This window comes from Lagenorhynchus albirostris, chromosome X (assembly GCF_949774975.1).
Source record: "Lagenorhynchus albirostris chromosome X, mLagAlb1.1, whole genome shotgun sequence".
NCBI lineage: Eukaryota > Metazoa > Chordata > Mammalia > Artiodactyla > Delphinidae > Lagenorhynchus > Lagenorhynchus albirostris.
This window is the reverse complement of record NC_083116.1, coordinates 70,229,660-70,250,783: the sequence shown is the minus strand read 5'-3', so window position 1 is coordinate 70,250,783 and position 21,124 is coordinate 70,229,660. Positions and strand designations below refer to the sequence as shown.

General features: G+C 39.9%; 1 protein-coding gene across 7 annotated transcripts in view; it reads right to left on the bottom strand.

The window, feature by feature from the left end:
* The window catches only part of HDAC8 (histone deacetylase 8), a 243,585-nt gene that overhangs the window by 157,089 nt on the left and 65,372 nt on the right, over window positions 1–21,124 (bottom strand). For 6 of the 7 annotated variants that reach the window (XR_009538448.1, XR_009538449.1, XM_060137598.1 and 3 more), the window contains exons 5-7: window positions 7,295–7,407; window positions 3,431–3,508; window positions 2,733–2,841 (exon numbers count right to left, since the gene is read on the bottom strand). Coding sequence is in view for 4 of the 7 variants with exons in the window: in XM_060137598.1 (XP_059993581.1) it covers window positions 2,733–2,841; window positions 3,431–3,508; window positions 7,295–7,407 (300 nt within the window). In the remaining 3 variants the exon portion in view is untranslated. Of the gene's footprint in view, window positions 1–2,732; window positions 2,842–3,430; window positions 3,509–7,294; window positions 7,408–21,124 lie in introns of those variants that run through there. The other variant, XR_009538450.1, reaches the window with a different exon arrangement.

The window sequence follows — 21,124 nt, the reverse complement described above, 5'->3', positions numbered from 1 at the left end:
AAGTTCCTGCCTAGCTGGCAAAGTGAAAAAAGGCTACAGCAGAGGAAAAAGACATAAGGAAAAAAGGAAGAAAAGAAGGAAGGAAGGGAAAGAAAAAGGGCTCCTGAATCCCACAGGGAGATGTAGTTCAGGAGCAAATTAATGGCAAACGAAAATTAGAGCATCTTGTAAGTGAACCAGCAATAAGAGGTCCTTTATTTATCACAGGTAAGAAGTGAGCCAGGAAACCAGTGGGCTCATAGAACAAAAAGGATGAAAAAGAGATTGCAGATGAACTGAATGACCTTTTTACACAAGTGAGCTATTTCCATCTACTCTGTCTTTTGAGGTAGGCAGATGAGCCAGATGTCATAATGGTAAATGAACAAGACATTCTGGTTCTAAGCAACAAACTAGAAATAGTCAAAAACATAATGACTGGGACTAAGCGATACAGTTACTAGGGCTGACCCTCTGCAAAACTATTTAGGTGGCAAAGATTGTTTTGTTGTTTGTGCCCCTTTCCCATTACTGCTTCTCTGAATGCTCAGGGTGCTCACACTCTAACCCTTTCAAAATCTGCTGTCAAGAAAAGCTCTTGTGGAACCGTACATCCATGGCAGAGTTAGGGTAAGGAGGAGAGGTTCCATTTTAAGGCCTATTTCTAATTGTAGAATAAAAGTATGTTTCCTGTTAAAGGAATTTCAGATATTAGTCCAACAGATGGGAGAGATGTTTGGGTCAGAAAGCCTTCTGGGCACCCTTGGAATCAGAACTGCCTTCATGCAACACCCTGACCACATGACTTCTGAAAGAAGTCAAAGGGAAAAATGATTGTCCCTCTAATCAAAACCTGGAGCCTGTTATTCTAGGTGATCGCTGTGAGGTTTGCCGGTGCGGCTCCACAGGTAAAACGGGCCCTGGGAACTATAAACTGACGAGTGTCTGGTACTCTGGTAGGCAAGCTAGAAGAATCTTTAATAAACGCTGGCTATCTGAACACCGGGGTGGAGGCGGCAACATGGTTTCTGTAAAGGGAAATCATGTGTGATCCTCCACGGAGCTTTTCCTTGGGGCTAAACTCACTTTCAAAATGTTTAATTAAGTTTGATACCAAGGCTGTTTTTAAACATGAAATTCTATGGGATTACAATTTTTAAAAATCATGTAGTAGGAACTGGTTTAGAGAGAGAAAGGAAATTTAGGGGAGAAACAGACATTTTTCTGATTGAAGAAGGGTAAGTAGTAGACTGGCTTGGGGGTGGGCACTGGGAAATCCTCAAGTCTGCAGATGATACTCAGCTTTTCTGGGCAGTGAAATGCCAAGGTGATGGGGAGAAAGGAAGACCTCAGGAGGTTTTATGACTGGCAGATGAGCTTCAATAGGGGCACATGTAAGGTGATCCATTTAGGGAAGGCCAGAGATTACAAACTACACTTGCAGGATGATGAGTGCTGACCTTTCAATTAAGGCCCAGGAAAAAGCTCTAGGAAACCCCGTGGACAGAGCACTGAAGAGAACAACCTATTTTCCTGATATGGCAAAAAAAAAAAAAAAAGGCAACAAAATGTTGGGCACTGTCAATAAGGGGATTAAAAGAAAAACAAAATAATTCTCCTTTTACATAGAACTACAGGACATTTTTGGTAAAGTTACGTAAGCAGCTCTGATCTGCACATATCAAGAAGGACAGAACAGAGCCCAAGAGGAACAAAGAAGGGCAATTAAAACCATCAATGGCAGGCTCAAAAAAATAAAAGAAAAAGAGGCCTTTTCAGTCTGACAATGCAGAGGTAGCCAGGGGACATGATCAAAATATGAAGAGGCTAGGGCTGCTGTTGATGACCCAGCTTGCCAAAACTCTTGAGCTAAGAGGCATCTTTGAAGCATAAAGTTTTTATTTTTTAATACTTCTACTTTGTTTATACAACTGCCAGTGATGACGGCCAGTGCAGGCTCCTTGGGGAAGTCCCTGTTTCCACCAGAAGGTTGGGAGAAATCTGAGCCGAGTGGGAGAGGGATCAAAAGCACCTCAATCCCCTCAACCTTAAGTAATGTTGACTTGCTGACTTCTAGTCAGACTCACTTTCTCTACTGCCAATGTCAGCAGTGAATTTGTACCTGACCAATCTCAATTTTCACAATATGAGTTTAGCCACCCTCTTCCCCATTCCGTAGGGCTTTTCAGCCCCAATGGTCTGATCTACACAGTGGCACCAAACTGTCTGCCTACAAGTGGCTGTAATGTAATCCTTAACCATAGCGCAAAAAGAACAGATTTCTGACTCCAATTTTAATACAACGGATAGAACTCAAGAACTCATAATAAAGAACTCTCTAATATTCACACCAGTGGATGGAAGCAGATCTCCATAACAGAAAGCCGAAACTGACCCTCCCAGGCTAATGAAATCATATTATATGCAGGTTTTAGCTAAGAAACTAGTAGGCAAGGGATTCCCCAGGACAGCCGAGAAGCTCTGCTCTTGGGAAGGCCTTAATCATACAGAGTGGCAGGTAAGATCAAACTGAGAGTGTGGCTCTGGTCCAAACACTCTGCTCTCCCAGACAGGGGATGGTTACCTGATCAAATAAGCATAGTGAGCAGTGTACAAAAGCTATGTGAGTATATAGTAGCTTTTTAATTTTTTTTCAAATGGTTCTTTGAAAACAAGAATTCTGTGGGATTGCGGGCCATTGCATCCTACAGAAAAGTAATGTACTTGTTACTGGCTCAGCACTGCAGCTATACCTTTCGCAGATGTGGTAATACTTCTCATCCTGTATGCCATCCTGAATGGGCACATTTACACTGTAGTACCGTCCCTTCCCTAGGCCGACATCAGACACATCACCTGTTCCTGTCAAAGAGAGGAACACGGAGAACAGTTTTAAGAACATGAGAATTAGAAAACTTGAAGGCTTCTCTGATAGCAATTCAGAAAATCAAAAGGTCAATTAGCAGAACAATCTTGAATGAATGATGGTTTCTAAGGGAATGAAATTAAAAAAAAAACTGTTGTAAACAGTATTGGGGAAGTAGGAAAACTGTAGGAAAATGGGAAAACCTTAGTCTCCATCTTGCTGGATCAAATGAACAAAAAAAATAGAGATTAACTTCTTCACTAGATTTTTCATACGTCTCAGATTGACATAATACTAATATATCATCGCACTTATCAGGATGTTGAGGGTTACACAGGCTACCTGATAGTACTGTAAGTGTAAGTGAGCTGTCTATTGACAGTCCATGAAAATCATCTGGAAAAAGCAGCAGCATTACATTCCTTTTATCGCTGTCACCTGAAATGACCTATGTTAAATGTTTTGCATGGAGTAGCACCAATATGGCATTCACAGCATGCAGCTATCGAAATACAAGATATAAGAAATGTATAGAACTGCAGTATTTATTCCTCAAATGTAATACTGAGCACACAGATCACTTGCCTGGGAAAAATCCTGGGGAGAATTTGTGCAGGGACACCGTCATGACTTTGGAGGTGAAACTGAAGGCATCTTCTACACCTACCAGAGAAAGAAATGGCAGAAGAATCACTTCATATACACAAATCTCTGTTTTCAACAACTGAAACTCTAGAAAGCAGCTGTGGGAAGGAAGAGAGAGGAGAAGGTAGCAATAATAAAGCTAGCAAGCTGAGGAATAAAAGTAACAAAACTCTGGTCTTGGATCTCTGTCATTACAAGATGAGGTAGAACTCTGGCCTCAAGCGAAGTTTGGGGTTCCTTTTCAAATTCACTCAAGTTAAAGCTGGACATTTCCAAGCAATGGGGATGCACAGGCTCTCTTTGACAACCTGTTCTAAAAGGTGGGGAAGGGCTGGAGCTCATAATTGAGGCATTGTCAACAGAGCTGCATAAAGGAAACTGGCACCATCTTGGAAGTTTTATGTTTTGTTTCAGTGGTTCTAAGTTAAATTCTTGGGATTTTTTTCAAAGAAGTACAATGTGGCAACCCTTTGAAAAACATGACCAATACGAACATTAGGCATTACATAGTGAAAACCTAATTATAAAATGCCTCTCTATAATACAGATTTGGTTATAAATGCAGTTCACCCAAAGTTCCGTGTGTACTAAGTAACTTATAGTACATGTTTCTGGCTAAAACATGGAAGTAGCCCTTAATAGCAGCTTGAATGACAGCTTTTTAAAGCCTGGAGAAAGACAGGAGGAAAAACTTCTAGAAAGGAGTCTCCTTTCCATTTTAACAGTCAGAAAATGAAGAGAGGCCTGGGAGATAGAAGATGTCTCTAACAAGCCACTACTTATTCAGATAAACATGCTGCCCACCTCTACACTTTTCCTCCCAGAACCACATACTGTATTCAGATAATCCGTTTGTAAAATGGAAGAACTCTTAGCAAATTCATGTATTACCCTCTTTGATACTTTGAATAAAGAAATTGTCTCTGTTTACTTAATGCTTTCAGTCTTCATTAGAGGCCAACAGAGACCTTAAAAAAATATTGACTCTATTTGTATATCACAGGTATGTTTGAATTTCCCAAGCCTTATGTTTTGCCCTGGGGAGGCAGTTAAAACCAGTTAAAGGCTCCAGGCACAAGGCATTAGGTAAACAAAATAAAACAAAAGAAAATAAATTAAAATAGCATTTTAACTTAGAAACGGAAGTATAGACAAGGATAATTCATGAAAATACTGATTATTTATCCATCCAGAAAGGTGGTACAAATTTATACTTCTCTCAATGGTGTGTAAGAGTTCCCGTTTTCTGACATCATGACTGACACTGGGTATCATTATTCTTTTTAATCTTAGGCAGAAAGAACCGTCTTGTTCTAATTTGCATTTCTCTGAGTCTTATGGTGTTGAGCACCTTTTCATATGTTTAATAGCCATTTGTATCACTTCTCATGGGAGATGCCATTAGGTGTTGTTAGAAAATCATACTTTAAGAAAGGACATAGACAAAGAGGAGGGTATGGGGCTCGCTGTGAAAGCGAAGAGTGGTTAGGTAGCTGAAAGAAGGTGAAGATGGGGTAGGGGTGCTGCTGAGGCCACCGCAGGATGCCAGTTATGGAATCATGGGAGATTTAAAATAAACCAAATGTGTAAGAGTTTGGAGGTGGGGCAGGGGTCACTGGAAGGGAGGTGCTGAAGAGGGGAAATAAACCGAAATGAAACACACCATAAAAGTTGGCTAAAACAGGAAACTATAAATGGTATAGAAATAACATTGCAAATGGAAAGAATGGTTTCAGGTGACAGTCTTCTTTCATTCTTACATGGTTCAATAGACTTGATTCTATTCTTGAACTCTGATACTAAGAGTTTGAATTTCATAATCACTCATTCATTCAACAAATATTTTACTGAACCACTACTATAGGCATAGGTCTGTTTGTTCCTGCCACTGCATAGGACAGAAAGAAGTAAATAACTTGATTTCTGCTCTGGAGGAACTGAAAGTTTCTATGGGAGGAGAAGCCATATACACATTAAAGAATTCGCTCACAATATAAGACAATATATAATTAAATATCAAATCAGTGATAGAAACAATACAGGACAATACAGTGAACAGGGGGAGAGACCACTTGGGCTGGAGTCGTTGGGACAGATCTGCTACCAACTTGAGCTCTTGGGTAGAACCTGAAGATGCAAAAGGGGAAAAGAATACAAAACTAAGTTAGGAAAAAGTACCGCAAAGTCAGGGAGGAGGGAACAGTGAGACGTGTCTGGGCATCATTGAATAGAGTAGCCTGGACAGCAAGTAGTAAGAGAGAAGGCTGGAGAGAGGAGGTGAGGCCTCTTTGAGGCAGGCCTTGAAAGACAGGGCAAATAATGCGGACTTTACCTTGAAGAACACTGGTTTTCAAAGTGTAGCCTGTGGAACAACTGGGGTGATATTAATATGGAGATTTCCAGGTTCCATACCAGACCTACTAAATCTGAATATCTGGTGGATGTGGCCAAGGAATCTGCATTTTAAAACAAGCTCTCCCCACCAGGATGTTGGTCATCCTGATCAACATTCAAGTTTGAGAACCATTGCTATAGGCCGAGGTTTAGCAAACCAAGTGGCTACATAGTAAATATTTTAGGCTTTGAAAACTACATGGTCTTTATTGTATTTTTTTCTGCTCTACAACCTTGTAAAATGTAAAAAACCATTCTTAGCTCTCTGGTCATACAAAAACAAGCCACCGGCCAAATGTTACCCTTGTTATAGGCAATAAGAGCCTCTGAAGGGTTTTGAGCAAGGCTGGATTCTGCATTGGCTAAGTATTCAGATATTAATTGGACATGGTTCTCAAAGTAGTGTGTTGGTTGTTTTAACCCTTCTCACTTCTCTCTGTTACCTTTAATTTTCTGTCACCATTCCATGGAAGCGTCCATCTAGCTGAACTCCCTGGGAGGTCTCTCCCACAATTTCTTCCTTTTTCTGTTTTGGCAGCAGAGCTGACCCTAGCTTCCATCACATACTATTCTTTTCATCTCTTATGCCTTGGTTTTGTTAGTTTGTCTCAAAAGATCCCTGGAAACAGGGAAGCAGGAATCACTGATATGGGGGCAGGGAAGGAATATCCTTAACTAATTTGACTGGATAAGTGTCCTAGATCGATGGAAATATGTGTCATACACAGGCTATAGTAAAGAAACAGAATGAGGGTAACTGTCACTGCAGCTCTACGTTCTAGATGAAAAGTACACAGGAGGGCTTAATACATCCTTTTAGTGAAGTCTTCTAAGAGAGGATTAATGGGGTTAAGGCAAATTGTTAGAGTCTGCTGCTATTAAAAGTTAGAGAAGGTGCCCTGAGTTTGTGCAGGACTAAATATTTTAGCAATACAAAGCAAGAAGCACAGATTCTGATCTCTGCATGAGTTGGTATCCCTATTGGTGAAAAATTCAGAATGTTAGTCCACCATGCACCTCTTCTATTTTAAGAGAAGCATCAGGACTCTCAGCTCTGACTGCAGATTTCATTTAGAACCTATGGAAGTGGACTGAGGGAGGTCACTAAGCACTGGAGTAAACACTAGGAAATCTTACCCTGATTTCCACTTCTTAAAGTTCTCTACTGGAGAGCTTTGCTACTGGAGGAGAGGGGAGGAGAAATTACAAGAATCTGGTATTTTAAAGCAGCTTGGTCAGCACAGGAGGCATTGCATCAGTTAAAAGAATCTCTACCTACTTCAGGATTCTGGATTAGGAAAATTTCAATTGCAAGAGGCATTTCTCCTGTTACCAGTTGCCTAGAAGCAGCTTTACTGATAAAAACCTGCAGTCCTAGCAGCAAAGCACCTTTGAAAGTGAAGGGCTTACCATCTCCGTGGTGCAGATCCAAATCCACATAGAGAATACGGTCAAATTTCCGTCGTAATCGTAATATTCCCAGGACAGCATCATTGAGATAACAAAAACCAGATGCTTCATCTCTGCAAGAAAACAAGTTGCTACAGCCAACAGCCACAAGCAATCCAAGGGAGTCTTTAGCCAAGGATCTAACCCTTGAGATCTAGTCCCTTACAATTTCCCCTTCTTTTAAGAAAAACAAAAATCTACCTAAGAACATTATATGGTAAACGGCCCAGAATGATTAGGGAATGAAGTGTTTTGGTAAAGTAAATATTCAGGTTGATTGGTAATATTTCCTATTCGGGATCCCTGATTTTCAAAGATTTAAAATATCATAACTATATCGAACAAAACAGAACCTTTCTCTAATGATTCAGAAATCATTTTTAAAAATTGTAGTATCCTGGGGTCATCATGATGAACACTGATGACTACTTATAGGAGTTTAAGAAAGCTAGACTCTAGAAGGGGCTTTAAAGACTATCTTGCTCAGCCATATGTAGAAGATGTTGGTGACTTGATTTCTCCGTACTGACCCTATGACATAACCTAGAAATTTTTTTTGTGTGTGTAAGTCTTGGCACTCGTTGCTCATAAAAGCTGAGTGGAGAATGTACAAATGCATGACCTCCTGGGCAGTGCAGTGTGGTTGCCTTTCCGTATATGCAATTATTACAATGGTGATTGAAGCAGCCTCTTCTAAAGTTATTTTGTCTCCTTCACTAAAGTTGTCTTCACTGACTTCACTGATGTCCTTTACCGTTTTTGCTATCACTGATACTGTGTCGCTTTAAACTCTTGTCAACATTAACCTAGTCTTTTATTGCGCTTCCATTAAGCCTTGTTGAGTAGATGTAAAAGAACATTATCATCAAACGTGTTATAATTTGTTTTTAAGGCCTCATCTTAAATGCTTCAGTTTCTTTTGCTTCCACAGACACTTTGAACATTCAGCCCATTTTTTCCTGTGTTCTCCCTGATATTTTATTTGAAACAGAATTCTAGGCATGAGCATCATTTAAAATGGCATCTTTGTTACTATGAGATTGTAAGGTCTTTTTATTGCCTACACAATGCATAAACTCTTTCATGAAATCTCTTCCATAATATTTCATATTCTGAACAATGCCCTGGTTCACAAGCTGAGTCAATGAGACAGGTACACTAGACAGCAGGAAGTTGGTAAAAATACCAGTAGACACAGACTTTGCTCATGAAGGTGAACTCAGCGATCACCTAAGCAAAAGAATAGGTTGGCATTATGTATGCAAGCAGAAAGAAACCAATTAGAGAAAAAGGTTTGTCCATCCCTGAATTCCCTGTAAACAAGAGTTAAATATGTAACTTTAAAAGTTCTTGGATGCTTATTTCCAATTATGAAAAGCTTACAATTTATATATCTACTTACTATCTTAGCACATCAAAAAAGAAATAATGTCTTTCTACTGAAGTCAATAACTTTTGGGTAGTTGGGATGGAACACTGTTAGGCAAAAAGAGGGGGGCATTGGGGAAGAGGAGCAATACAAATCAATATAAGACATACTTCCTTCCCTCAGAGAGCCTACAATTAAGTTAGGGAACCAAGTCATAAGCACAGAAAAACAAAAGCAAAAAACAAACAAAAAAGGCAAGCAGAAATAGTATGGCATACAAAAGAGAATACAGAGAAATTCCACAGACAAAACTGACAAAGCAGAGTCATGTCATTGACAGTATTGAACTTTGAGCCCCATGCTTCTAGAAATCAGCATTGGTAGGAGACCCCTCACCCTTTTGTGTTCTGAGAAACAGTTAACTGCAAAAGACCACATTGTCCTGGCATATTCCAGAAAGAACCATTTTCAGGGGGGACCTTCAAGAGGCGGAGGAATAAGATGTGGAGATCACTTTCCTCCCCACAAAGACATCAAAAATACATCTACATGTGAAACAACTCCCACAGAACACTTACTGAATGCTAGCAGAAGACCTCAGACTTCCCAAAAGGCAAGAAACTCCCCATGTACTTGGGTAGGGCAAAAGAAAAAAGAGAGACAAAAGAATAGGGATGGGACCTGCACCTCTGGGAGGGAGCTGTGAAGGAGGAAAAGTTTCCACACATTAGGGAGACCCTTCACTGGAGGAGACGGGGGTGGGCGGCGGCGGGGGGGGGGGAAGCTTCAGAGCCACGGAGGAGAGAGCAGCAACAGGGGTGCAGAGGGCAAAGTGGAGAGATTCCCACACAGAGAATGGGTGCCGACCAGCACTCACCAGCCTGAGAGGCTTGTCTGCTCACCGCTGTGGCGGGTGGGGGCTGGGAGCTGAGGCTCAGCCTTCGGAGTTCAGATCCCAGGGAGAGGACTGGGGTTGGCTGCCTGAACACAGCCTGAAGGGGGCTAGTGCACCAAAGCTAGCCAGGAGGGAGTCCGGGGAAAAAGTCTGCACCTGCCTAAGAGGCAAGAGACCATTGTTTCAGGGTGTGCAAGGAGAGGGGATTCCTTTCCTGTCTGCCCACAGAAGGCAGAGCACCGCTTAAATGAGCTCCAGAGATGGGCGTGAGCCACGGCTATAAGCTCGGACCCCAGAGACAAGCATGAAATGTTAATGCTGCTGCTGCAGCCACCAAGAATCCTGTGTGCAAGCACACGTCACTACCCACAACACCCCCGCTGCCCCACGAGCCTGTGCAGCCCACCAATGCCAGGGTCCCATGATCTAGGGACAACTTCCCCAGGACAACACATGGCACACCTCAGGCAGCTGCAACGTCATGCTGGCCTCTGCCACCACAGGCTCGCCTGGCATTCCAATTATAACTACTGTACCCCTCCCTCCCCCAGGCCTGAATGAACAAGAGCCCCCTAATCAGCCGCTGCGTTAACCCCATCCTGTCTGGGTGGGGACAGATGCCTGAGGACGGCCTACATGCAGAGATGGGGCCAAAACCAAAGCTGAACCCCAGGAGCTGTGTGAACAAAGAAGAGAAATGGAAATTTCTCCATGCAGCCTCAGGAGCAGTGGATTAAATCCCCACAATCAACTTGATTTACCGTGCATCTGTGGAATACCTGAATTGACAATGAAACATCCCAAAATTGAGGCGGTGGACTTTGGGAGAAACTGTAGATGTGGGGATTGCTGTCTGTGACTGATTTGTTTCTGATTTTTATGTTTATCTTAGTTTAGTTTTTAGCGCTTGCTATTATTGGTGGATTTCTTTATTGGTTTGGTTGCTCTCTTCTTTTTAATTATAATTATAATTTTTATTTAAATAATTTTAAAAAATTATCATTATTATTTTTTCTTTCTTTTTTTTCTCCCTTTTTTTCTGAGCCATGTGGCTAATAGGATCCTGGTACTCGGGCTTGGTGTCAGGACTGAGCCTCTGCGGTAGGAGAGCCAAGTTCAGGACATTGGACCACCAGAGACCTCCTGGCCTCATGTAATATCAATTGGTGATAGCTCCATCTCAATGCTAAGACCCAGCGCCACCCAACGGCCAGCAAGCTCCAGTGCTGGATGCCCCACGCCAAACAACTAGCAAGACAGGAACACAACCCCACCAATTAGCAGAGAGGCTGCCTAAAATCATAATAAGTCCACAGACACCCCAAAACACACCACCAGACATGTCCTTGCCCACCAGAAAGACAAGATCCAGCCTCATCCACCAGAACACAGGCACTAGTCCCCTCCACCAGGAAGCCTACACAACCCACTGAACCAAACTTAGCCACTGGGGGCAGACACCAATAACAACGGGAACTACGAACCTGCAGCCTGAGAAAAGGAGACCACAAACACAGTAAGTTAAGCAAAATGAGAAGACAGAGAAATATGCAGCAGATGAAGGAGCAAGGTAAAAACACACCAGACCAAACAAATGAAGAGGAAATAGGCAGTCTACCGGAAAAAGAATTCAGAGTAATGATAGTAAAGAGGATCCAAAATCTTGGAAATAGAATGGAGAAAATACAAGAAACGTTTAACAAGGACCTAGAAGAACTAAAGAGCAAACAAACAATGATGAACGACACAATAAAAAAAATTTAAACTTCTCTAGCAGGAATCAATAGCAGAAAAACTGAGGTAGAAGAATGGATAAGCGACCTGGAAGATAAAATAGTGGAAATAACTACTGCAGAGCAGAATAAAGAAAAAAGAATGAAAAGAAGACAGTCTCAGAGAACTCTGGAACAACATTAAACGCACCAACATTCGAATAATAGGGGTCCCAGAAGAACAGAAAAAGAAAGGGTCTGAGAAAATATTTGAAGAGATTATAGTTGAAAATTTCCCTAACATGGGAAAGGAAATAGTCAATCAAGTCCAGGAAGTGCAGAGAGTCCCATACAGGATAAATCCGAGGAGAAATACACCAAGACACATATTAATCAAACTATCAAAAATTAAATACAAAGAAAAAATACTAAAAGCAGCAAGGGAAAAGCAACATATAACATACAAGTGAACCCCCATAAGGTCAACAGTGGATCTCTCAGCAGAAACTCTGCAAGCCAGAAGGGACTGGCAGGACATATTTAAAGTGATGAAGGAGAAAAACCTACAACCAAGATTACTCTACGCAGCAAGGATCTCATTCAGATTTGATGGAGAAATTAAAAGCTTTACAGACAAGCAAAAGCTAAGAGAATTCAGCACTACCAAACCAGCTTTGCAACAAATGCTAAAGGAACTTCTCCAGGCAGGAAACACAAGAGAAGGAAAAGACGTACAACAACAAACCCAAAACAATTAAGAACATGGTAATAGGAGCATACATATCAATAATTACCTTAAATGTAAATGGATTAAATGCTGCAACCAAAAGACACAGACTGGCTGAATGGATACAAAAATAGGACCCATATATATGCTGTCTACAAGAGACCCATTTCAGACCTAGGGACACATACAGACTGAAAGTGAGGGGATGGAAAACATATTCCATGAAAATGGAAAGCAAAAGAAAGCTGGAGTAGCAATTCTCATATCAGACAAAATAGACTTTAAAATAAAGACTATTACAAGAGACAGAGAAGGACACTACATAAAGATCAAGGGATCAATCCAAAAAGAAGATATAACAACTGTAAATATTTATGCACCCAACATAGGAGCACCTCATACATAAGGCAAATACTAACAGCCACAAAAGGGGAAATCAACGGGAACAAAATCATAGGAGGGGACTTTAACACCCCACTTTCACCAATGGGCAGATCATCCAAAATGAAAATAAATAAGGAAACACAAGCTTTAAATGACACATTAAACAAGATGGACTTAACTGATATTTATAGGACATTCCATCCAAAAACAACAGAATACACATTCCTCTCAAGTGCTCATGAAACATTCTCCAGGATAGATCATATCTTGGGTCACAAATCAAGCCTTGGTAAATTTAAGAAAACTGAAATCGTATCAAGTATCTATTCCAACCACAACGCTATGAGACTAGATATCAATTACAGGAAAAAAACCGTAAAAAATACAAACACAGGGAGGCTAAACCATACCTTACTAAATAACCAAGAGACCACTGAAGAAATCAAAGAGGATACTAAAAAACACCTAGAAACAAATGACAGTGCAAACACGATGACCCAAAACCTATGGGATGCAGCAAAAGCAGTTCTAAGAGGGAAGTTTATAGCAATACACTCTTACCTCAGAAACAAGAAAAATCTCAAATAAACAACCTAACCTTAACCTAAATCAATTAGACAAAGAAGAACAAAAAACCCCCAAAGTTAGCAGAAGGAAAGAAATCATAAAGATCAGATCAGAAATAAATGAAAAAATAGCAAAGATCAATAAAACTAAAAGATGGTTCATTGAGAAGATAAACAAAATTGATAAACCATTAGCCAGCCTCATCAAGAAAAAAAGGGAGAAGACTCAAATCAATAGAATTAGAAATGAAAAAGGAGAAGTAACATGTGACACTGCAGAAATACAAAGGATCATGAGAGATTACTACAAGCAACTCTATGCCAATAAAATAGACAACCTGGAAGAAATGGACAAATTTATAGAAAAGCACAACCTTCCGAGACTGAACCAGGAAGAAGAAAATATAAACAGACCAATCACAACCACTGAAATTGAAACTGTGATTAAAACTCTCCCAACAAACAAAAGCCCAGGACCAGATGGCTTCACAGGCGAATTCTATCAAGCATTTAGAGAAGAGCTATAAATTACCCTTCTCAAACTCTTCCAAAATATAGCAGAGGAAGGAACACTCCCAAACACATTCTACGAGGCCACCATCACCTTGATACCAAAAGCATACAAGGATGTCAAAAAAAAGAAAACTACAGGCCAATATCACTGATTAACAGAGATGCAAAAATTCTCAAAAAATACTAGCAAACAGAATCCAACAGTACATTAGAAGGATGATACACCATGATCAAGTGGGGTTTATCACAGGAATGCAAGGATTCTTCAATATATGCAAATCAATCAACGTGATACACCATATTAAAATACTGAAGGATAAAAACCATATGATTATCTCAAGAGATGCAGAAAAAGCTTTAGACAAAATTCAACACACATTTATGATAAAAACCCTCCAGAAAGTAGGCATAGAGGGAACCTACCTCAACATAATAAAGGCCATATATGACAATCCCAAAGCCAACATCATTCTCAATGCTGAAAAACTGAAATCATTTCCTCTAAGATCGAGAACAAGACAAGGTTGCCCACTCTCACCACTATTATTCAACATAGTTTTGGAAGTTTTAGCCACAGCAATCAGAGAAGGAAAAGAAATGAATGGAATCCAAATTGGAAAAGAAGAAGTAGAACTGTCACTGTTTGCAGATGACATGATACTGTACATAGAGAATCCTAAAGATACTACTGGAAAAACTATTAGAGCTAATCAATGAATTTGATAAAGCAGCAGGATACAAAATTAATGCACAGGAATCTCTTGCATTCCTACACACTAATGATGAAAAATCTGAAAGAGAAATTAAGGAAACACACCCATTTTACCACTGCAACAAAAAGAATAACATACCTGGCATAAAACTACCTAAGGAGACAAAAGACCTGTATGATGAAAACTATAAGACACTGAGGAAGGAAGTTAAACACGATAGAAACAGATGTAGAGATATACCATGTTCTTGGATTGGAAGAATTAACATTGTGAAAATGACTTTACTACCCAAAGCAATCTACAGATTCAATGCTATCCCTATCAAACTACCAATGGCATTTTTCACAGAACCAGAACAAAAAAATTTCACAATTTGTATGGAAACAGAAAAGACCACAAATAGCCAAAGTAATCTTGAGAAAGAAAACCGGAGCTGGAGGAATCAGGTTCCCTGACTTCAGACTATACTACAAAGCTACAGTAATCAAGACAGTATGGTACTGGCACAAAAACAGAAATATAGATCAATGGAACAGGATAGAAAGCCCAGAGATAAACCGACACACATATGTAACCTTACCTTTGATAAAGGAGGAAAGAATATACAATGGAGAAAAGACCACATCTTCAATAAGTGGTGCTGGGAAAATTGGACAGTTATATGTAGAAGAATGAAACCAGAACACGCCCTAACACGATACACAAAAACAAACTCAAAATGGTTTAAAGACCTAAATGTAAGGCCAGAAAGTATAAACTCTTAGAGGAAAGCATAGGCAGAACACTCTATGACATAAATCACAGCAAGATTCTTTTTGACCCACCTCCTAGAGAAATGGAAATAAAAGCAAAAATAAACAAATGGGACCTAATAAAAGTTAAAAGCTTTTGCACAGCAAAGGAAACCATAAATAAGATGAAAAGACAACCCTCAGAATGGGAGAAAATATTTGCAAATGAAGAAACTGACAAAGGATCAATCTCCAAAATATACAAGCAGCTCATGTAGCTCAATATCTAAAATGCAAACAACCCAAACCAAAAATAGTCAGAAGACCCAAATAGACATTTCTCCAAAGAATATATACAGATTGCCAACAAACACATGAAAGAATGCTCAAGATCACTAATCATGAGAGAACTGCAAATCAAAACTACAATGAGGTATCACCTCACACCAGTCAGAATGGCCATCATCAAAAAATCTACAGTTCATGCAGCTTAATAACAAAAAAACAAACAACCCAATCCAAAAATGGGCAGAAGACCTAAGTAGGCATTTCTCCAAAGAAGATATACAGACTGCCAACAAACACATGAAAGAATGCTCAACATCACTAATCATTTGAGAAATGCAAATCAAAACTACAATGAGATATCATCTCACACCGGTCAGAATGGCCATCATCAAAAAATCTGTAAACAGTAAATGCTGGAGAGGGTGTGGAGAAAAGGGAACCCTCTTGCACTGTTCGTGGGAATGTAAATTGATACAGCCACTGTGGAGAACAGTATGGAGGTTCCTTAAAAAACTACAAATAGAACTACCCTATGACCCAGCAATCCCACTACTGGGCATATACCCTGAGAAAACCATATTCAAAAAGAGTCATGTACCAAAATGTTCATTGCAGCTCTATTTACAATAGCCTGGAGATGGAAACAACCTAAGTGTCCATCATCGGATGAATGGATAAAGAAGATGTGGCACATATATACAATGGAATATTACTCAGCCATAAAAAGAAATGAAATTGAGCTATTTGTAATGAGGTGGATAGACCTACAGTCTGTCATACAGAGTGAAGTAAGTCAGAAAGAGAGAGACAAATATCGTGTCCTAACATATATATGGAATTTAAGAAAAAAATGTCATGAAGAACCTAGGGGTAAAACAGGAATAAAGGCACAGACCTACTAGAGAATGGGCTTGAGGATATGGGGAGGGGGAAGGGTAAGCTGTGACAAAGTGAGAGAGAGGCATGGACATATATACACTACCAAACGTAAGGTAGATAGCTAGTGGGAAGCAGCTGCATAGCACAGGGAGATCAGCTCGGTGCTTTGTGACCACCTGGAGGGGTGGGATAGGGAGGGTGGGAGGGAGGGAGACGCAAGAGGGAAGAGATATGGGAACATATGTATATATATATAACTGATTCATTTTGTTGTAAAGCAGAAACTAACATACCACTGTAAAGCAATTATACTCCAATAAAGATGTTAAAAGAAAACTGTAAAAAAAAATCTACAAACAATAAATGCTGGAGAGGGTGTGGAGAAAAGGGAACCCTCTTGCACTGTTGGTGGGAATGTAAATTGATACAGCCACTATGGAGAACAATTTGGAGGTTCCTTAAGAAACTGAAAATAGAATTACCATATGACCAAGCATACGCATTACAGGGCATATACCCTGAGAAAACCATAATTCAAAAATAGCCATGTACCACAATGTTCATTGCAGCACTATTTACAATAGCCAGGACACTGAAGCAACCTAAGTGTCCATCGACAGATGAATGGATAAAGATGATGTGGCACATATTTCCATGGACTATTACTGAGCCATAAAAAGAAATGCAATTGAGTTATCTGCAGTGAGGTGGATAGAACTAGAGACTGTCATACAGAGTGAAGTAAGGCAGAAATAGGAAAAAAAATACTGTATACTAACACACACATATGGAATGTAAGAAAAAAAAAACTGGTTCTGAAGAACCGAGGGGTAGGACAGGAAAAAGACGCAGATGTAGAGAATGGACTTGAGGACATGGGGAGGGCGAGGGGTAAGCTGGGACAGAGTGAGAGAGTGGCGTGGACATATATACACTACAAAATGTAAAATAGATAGTTAGTGGGAAGCAGGAGTACGGGAAAGGGAGAACTTCTCGGTGCTTTGTGTCCACCTAGAGGGGTGGGAGGGAGACACAAGAGGCAGGAGAAATGGGGATATATGTGTAGCTGATTCACTTTGTTATACAGCAGAAACTAACACACCATTGTAAAGCAATTATTCTCTGATAAAGATGTTAAAATTAATTAATTTTTTTTTAAAAAAAGCACAACTTTCCGAGACTGAACCAGGAAGAAATAGAAAATATAAACAGGGCTTCCCTGGTGGTGCAGTGGTTGAGAGTCCGCCTTCCAATGCAGGGGACACGGGTTCGTGCCCCGGTCTGGGAAGATCCCACATGCCGCGGAGCGGCTGGGCCCGTGAGTCATGGCTGCTGAGCCTGCGCGTCCAGAGCCTGTGCTCCGCAATGGGAGAGGCCACAATAGTGAGAGGCCCGCGTACCACAAAAAAAAAAAAAAAAGAAAAAAGAAAATATAAACAGACCAATCACAAGCATTGAAATTGAAACTGTGATTAAAAATCTTTAACAAACAAAAGTCCAGGACCAGATGGCTTCACAGGTAAATTCTATCAAACATTTAGAGAGGAGCTAACACCTATCCTTCTCAAACTCTTCCAAAATGGGGCAGAGGGAAGAACACTCCCAATCTCATTCTACGAGGCCACCATCACCCTGACACCAAAACCAGAAAAAGATGTCACAAAAGAGAACCACAGGCCAGTAACACTGATGAACAGAGATGCAAAAATCCTCAACAAAATACTAGCAAACAGAATCCAACAGCACATTAAAAGGATCATACACCATGATCAAGTGGGGTTGATTCCAGGAATGCAAGGATTCTTCAACATAGGCAAATCAATCAGTGTGATACACCATATTAACAGACTGAAGGATAAAAACCATACGATAATCTCAGTAGATGCAGGAAAAGCTTTTGACAAAATTCAACACCCATTTATGATAAAAACTGCAGAAAGTAGGCATAGAGGGAACCTACCTCAACATAATAAAGGCCATATATGACAAACCCAGAGCCAACATCGTTCTCAATGGTAAAAAACTGAAACCATTTCCGCTAATATCAGGAACAAGACAAGGTGGCACACTCTCTCTGCTATTATTCAACATAGTTTTGGAAATTTTAGCCACAGCAATCAGAGAAGAAAAAGAAATAAAAGGAATCCAAATTGGAAAAGAAGTAAAACTGTCAATATCTGCATATGACATGATACTGTACATAGAGAATCCTAAAGATGGTACCAGCAAACTACTAGAGCTAATCAATGAATTTGGTAAAGTAGCAGGACACAAAATTAATGGACAGTAATCTCTTGCATTCCTACACACTAATGATGAAAAATCTGAAAGAGAAATCAAGGAAACATTCCCATTTACCACTGCAACAAAAAGAATAAAATACCTAGGCATAAAACTACCTAAGGAGAGAAAGGACCTGTATGCAGAAAACTGTAAGACACTGATGAAAGAAGTTAAAGATGATAGAAACAGATGTAGAGATATACCATGTTCTTTGATTGGAACAACCAACACTGTGAAAATGACTGTACTACCCAAAGCAATCTACAGATTCAATGCAATCCTTATCAAACTACCAATGGCATCTTTCACAGAACTAGAACAAAAAATTTCACAATTTGTATGGAAACACAAAAGATCCCGAATAGCCAAGCAATCTTGAGAACGAAAAACAGAGCTGGAGGCATCAGGCTCCTGGACTTCACACTATACTACAAAGCTACCGTAGGCAAAACAGTACAGTACTGGCACAGAAACAGAAATATAGTTCAATGGAACAGGATAGAAAGCCCAGAGATAAACCCACGCACATATGGTCACCTTATTTTTGATAAAGGAGGCAAGAATATACAATGGAGAAAAGACAGCCTCTTCAATAACTGGTGCTGGGAAAACTTGACAGCTACATGTAAAATAATGAAATTAGAACACTCCCTAACACCATACACAAACATAAAATCAAAATGGATTAAAGACCTAAATGTAAGGCCGGACACTATAAAACTCTTAAGAGGAAAACATAGGCACAACACTCTGTGACATAAATCACAGCAAGATCCTTTTTGACCCACCTCCTAGGGAAATGGAAATAAAAACAAAAATAAACAAATGGGACCTAATGAAACTTAAAAGCTTTTAGGCAGCAAAGGAAACCATAACAAGACGAAAGGACAACCCTCAGAATGGGAGAGGATAGTTGCAAACGAAGCAATTGACAAAGGATTAATTTCCAAAATATACAAGCAGATCATGCACCTCAATATCAAAACAACAAACAACCCAATCCAAAAATGGGCAGAAAACCCAAATAGACATTTCTCCAAAGAAGATATACAGATTGCCAACAAACACATGAAAGGATGCTCAACATCACTAATTATTAGAGAAATGCAAATCAAAACTACAATGAGGTATCACCTCACACCGTTCAGAATGGCCATCATTAAAAAATCTACAAACTATAGGGCTTCCCTGGTGGCGTAGTGGTTAAGAGTCAGCCTGCCGATGCAGGGGACGCGGGTTCATGCCCTGGTCTGGGAAGATCCCACATGCCGCGGAGCCGCTGGGCCGGTGAGCCATGGCCGCTGAGCTTGTGCATCTGGAGCCTGTGCTCCGCAACGGGAGAGGCCACAACAGTGAGAGGCCCGCGTACCGGAAAAAAAAAAAAATCTACAAACTATAAATGCTGGAGAGGGTGTGGAGCAAAGGGAACCCTCTTGCACTGTTGGTGGGAATGTAAATTGATACAGCCACTATGGAGAACAGTACGGAGGTTCCTTAAAAAACTAAAAAGTGAACTACCATACGACCCAGCAATCCCACTACTGGGCATATACCCTGAGAAAACCATAATTCAGAAAGAGTTATGTACCAGTGTTCATTGCAGCACTATTTACAATAGCCAGGTTATTGAAGCAGCCTAAGTGTCCATTCACAGATGAATGGATAAAGAAGATGTGGCACATATACATAATGGAATATTACTCAGCCATTATAAAGAAACAAAATTGAGTTATTTGTAGTGAGGTGGATGGACCTAGAGTCTGTCATACAGAGTGTAGTTTGTCAGAAAGAGAAAAACAAATACCATATGCTAACACATATATATGGAATGTAAAAAAGAAAAGAAAAAGGTTCTGATGAACCCAGGGGCAGGACAGAAATAAAGACACAGACGAAGATAATGGACTTGAAGACACGGGGAGGGGGAAGGGTAAGCTGGGACGAAGTGAGAGAGTGGCATGGACTTATATACATTACCAAATGTAAAATAGATAGCTAGCAGAAAACAGCTGCTTGCACGGGAGAACAGTTCAGTGCTTTGTGACCACCTAGAGGGGTGGGATAGGGAGGGTGGAAGGGAAATGCAAGAGGGAGGAGATATGGGGACATATGCATACGTATAGTTGATTCACTTTGTTATACAGCAGAAACTAACACAACATTGTAAAGCAATTATAGTCTAATACAGATGTTAAAAAAAAAAAAGGGAACCATTTTCGTGTTTCCCCATGACGCCCATTAGAGTCACAGATGACCCTCCTGTTTACCTTACTCTATAAAACTCCTGGCTCCCCTTTCTTTTCTGAGATGTTCCTTATTGATGAACGTTTCCCCTATGACAATTGACTGAATAATAATGATGATGACGTCTGTAATTCCAAAAGGCTTTGTCAGTGTGTAATATTCTCCTAATATTTTCTTAAATTAAAAGAGCTCTATTCTCATTGGTTTATAGAAATAAATAAGTGCTTAGATAAACAGAATATTCCTAAAATTCCCAAAAAATAAGGAAATTGAACTTTCAAGACCTTTAATGTGCTAAAAAAGGATTCTTATAAAAACAAGCTCAAATGTTTTAAGAATTTAAGTTTGTATAATTTATGTAAATCTTTGGGAAACAAGACTAATTTAATAATTTTGGTTTACTAAAATCAGCTGTTTTTTCTTTATCAGTGTTAAGTATAATATACTTGAAGATTTTTATTGTACTTGGGTATATTCTTCCTAAATT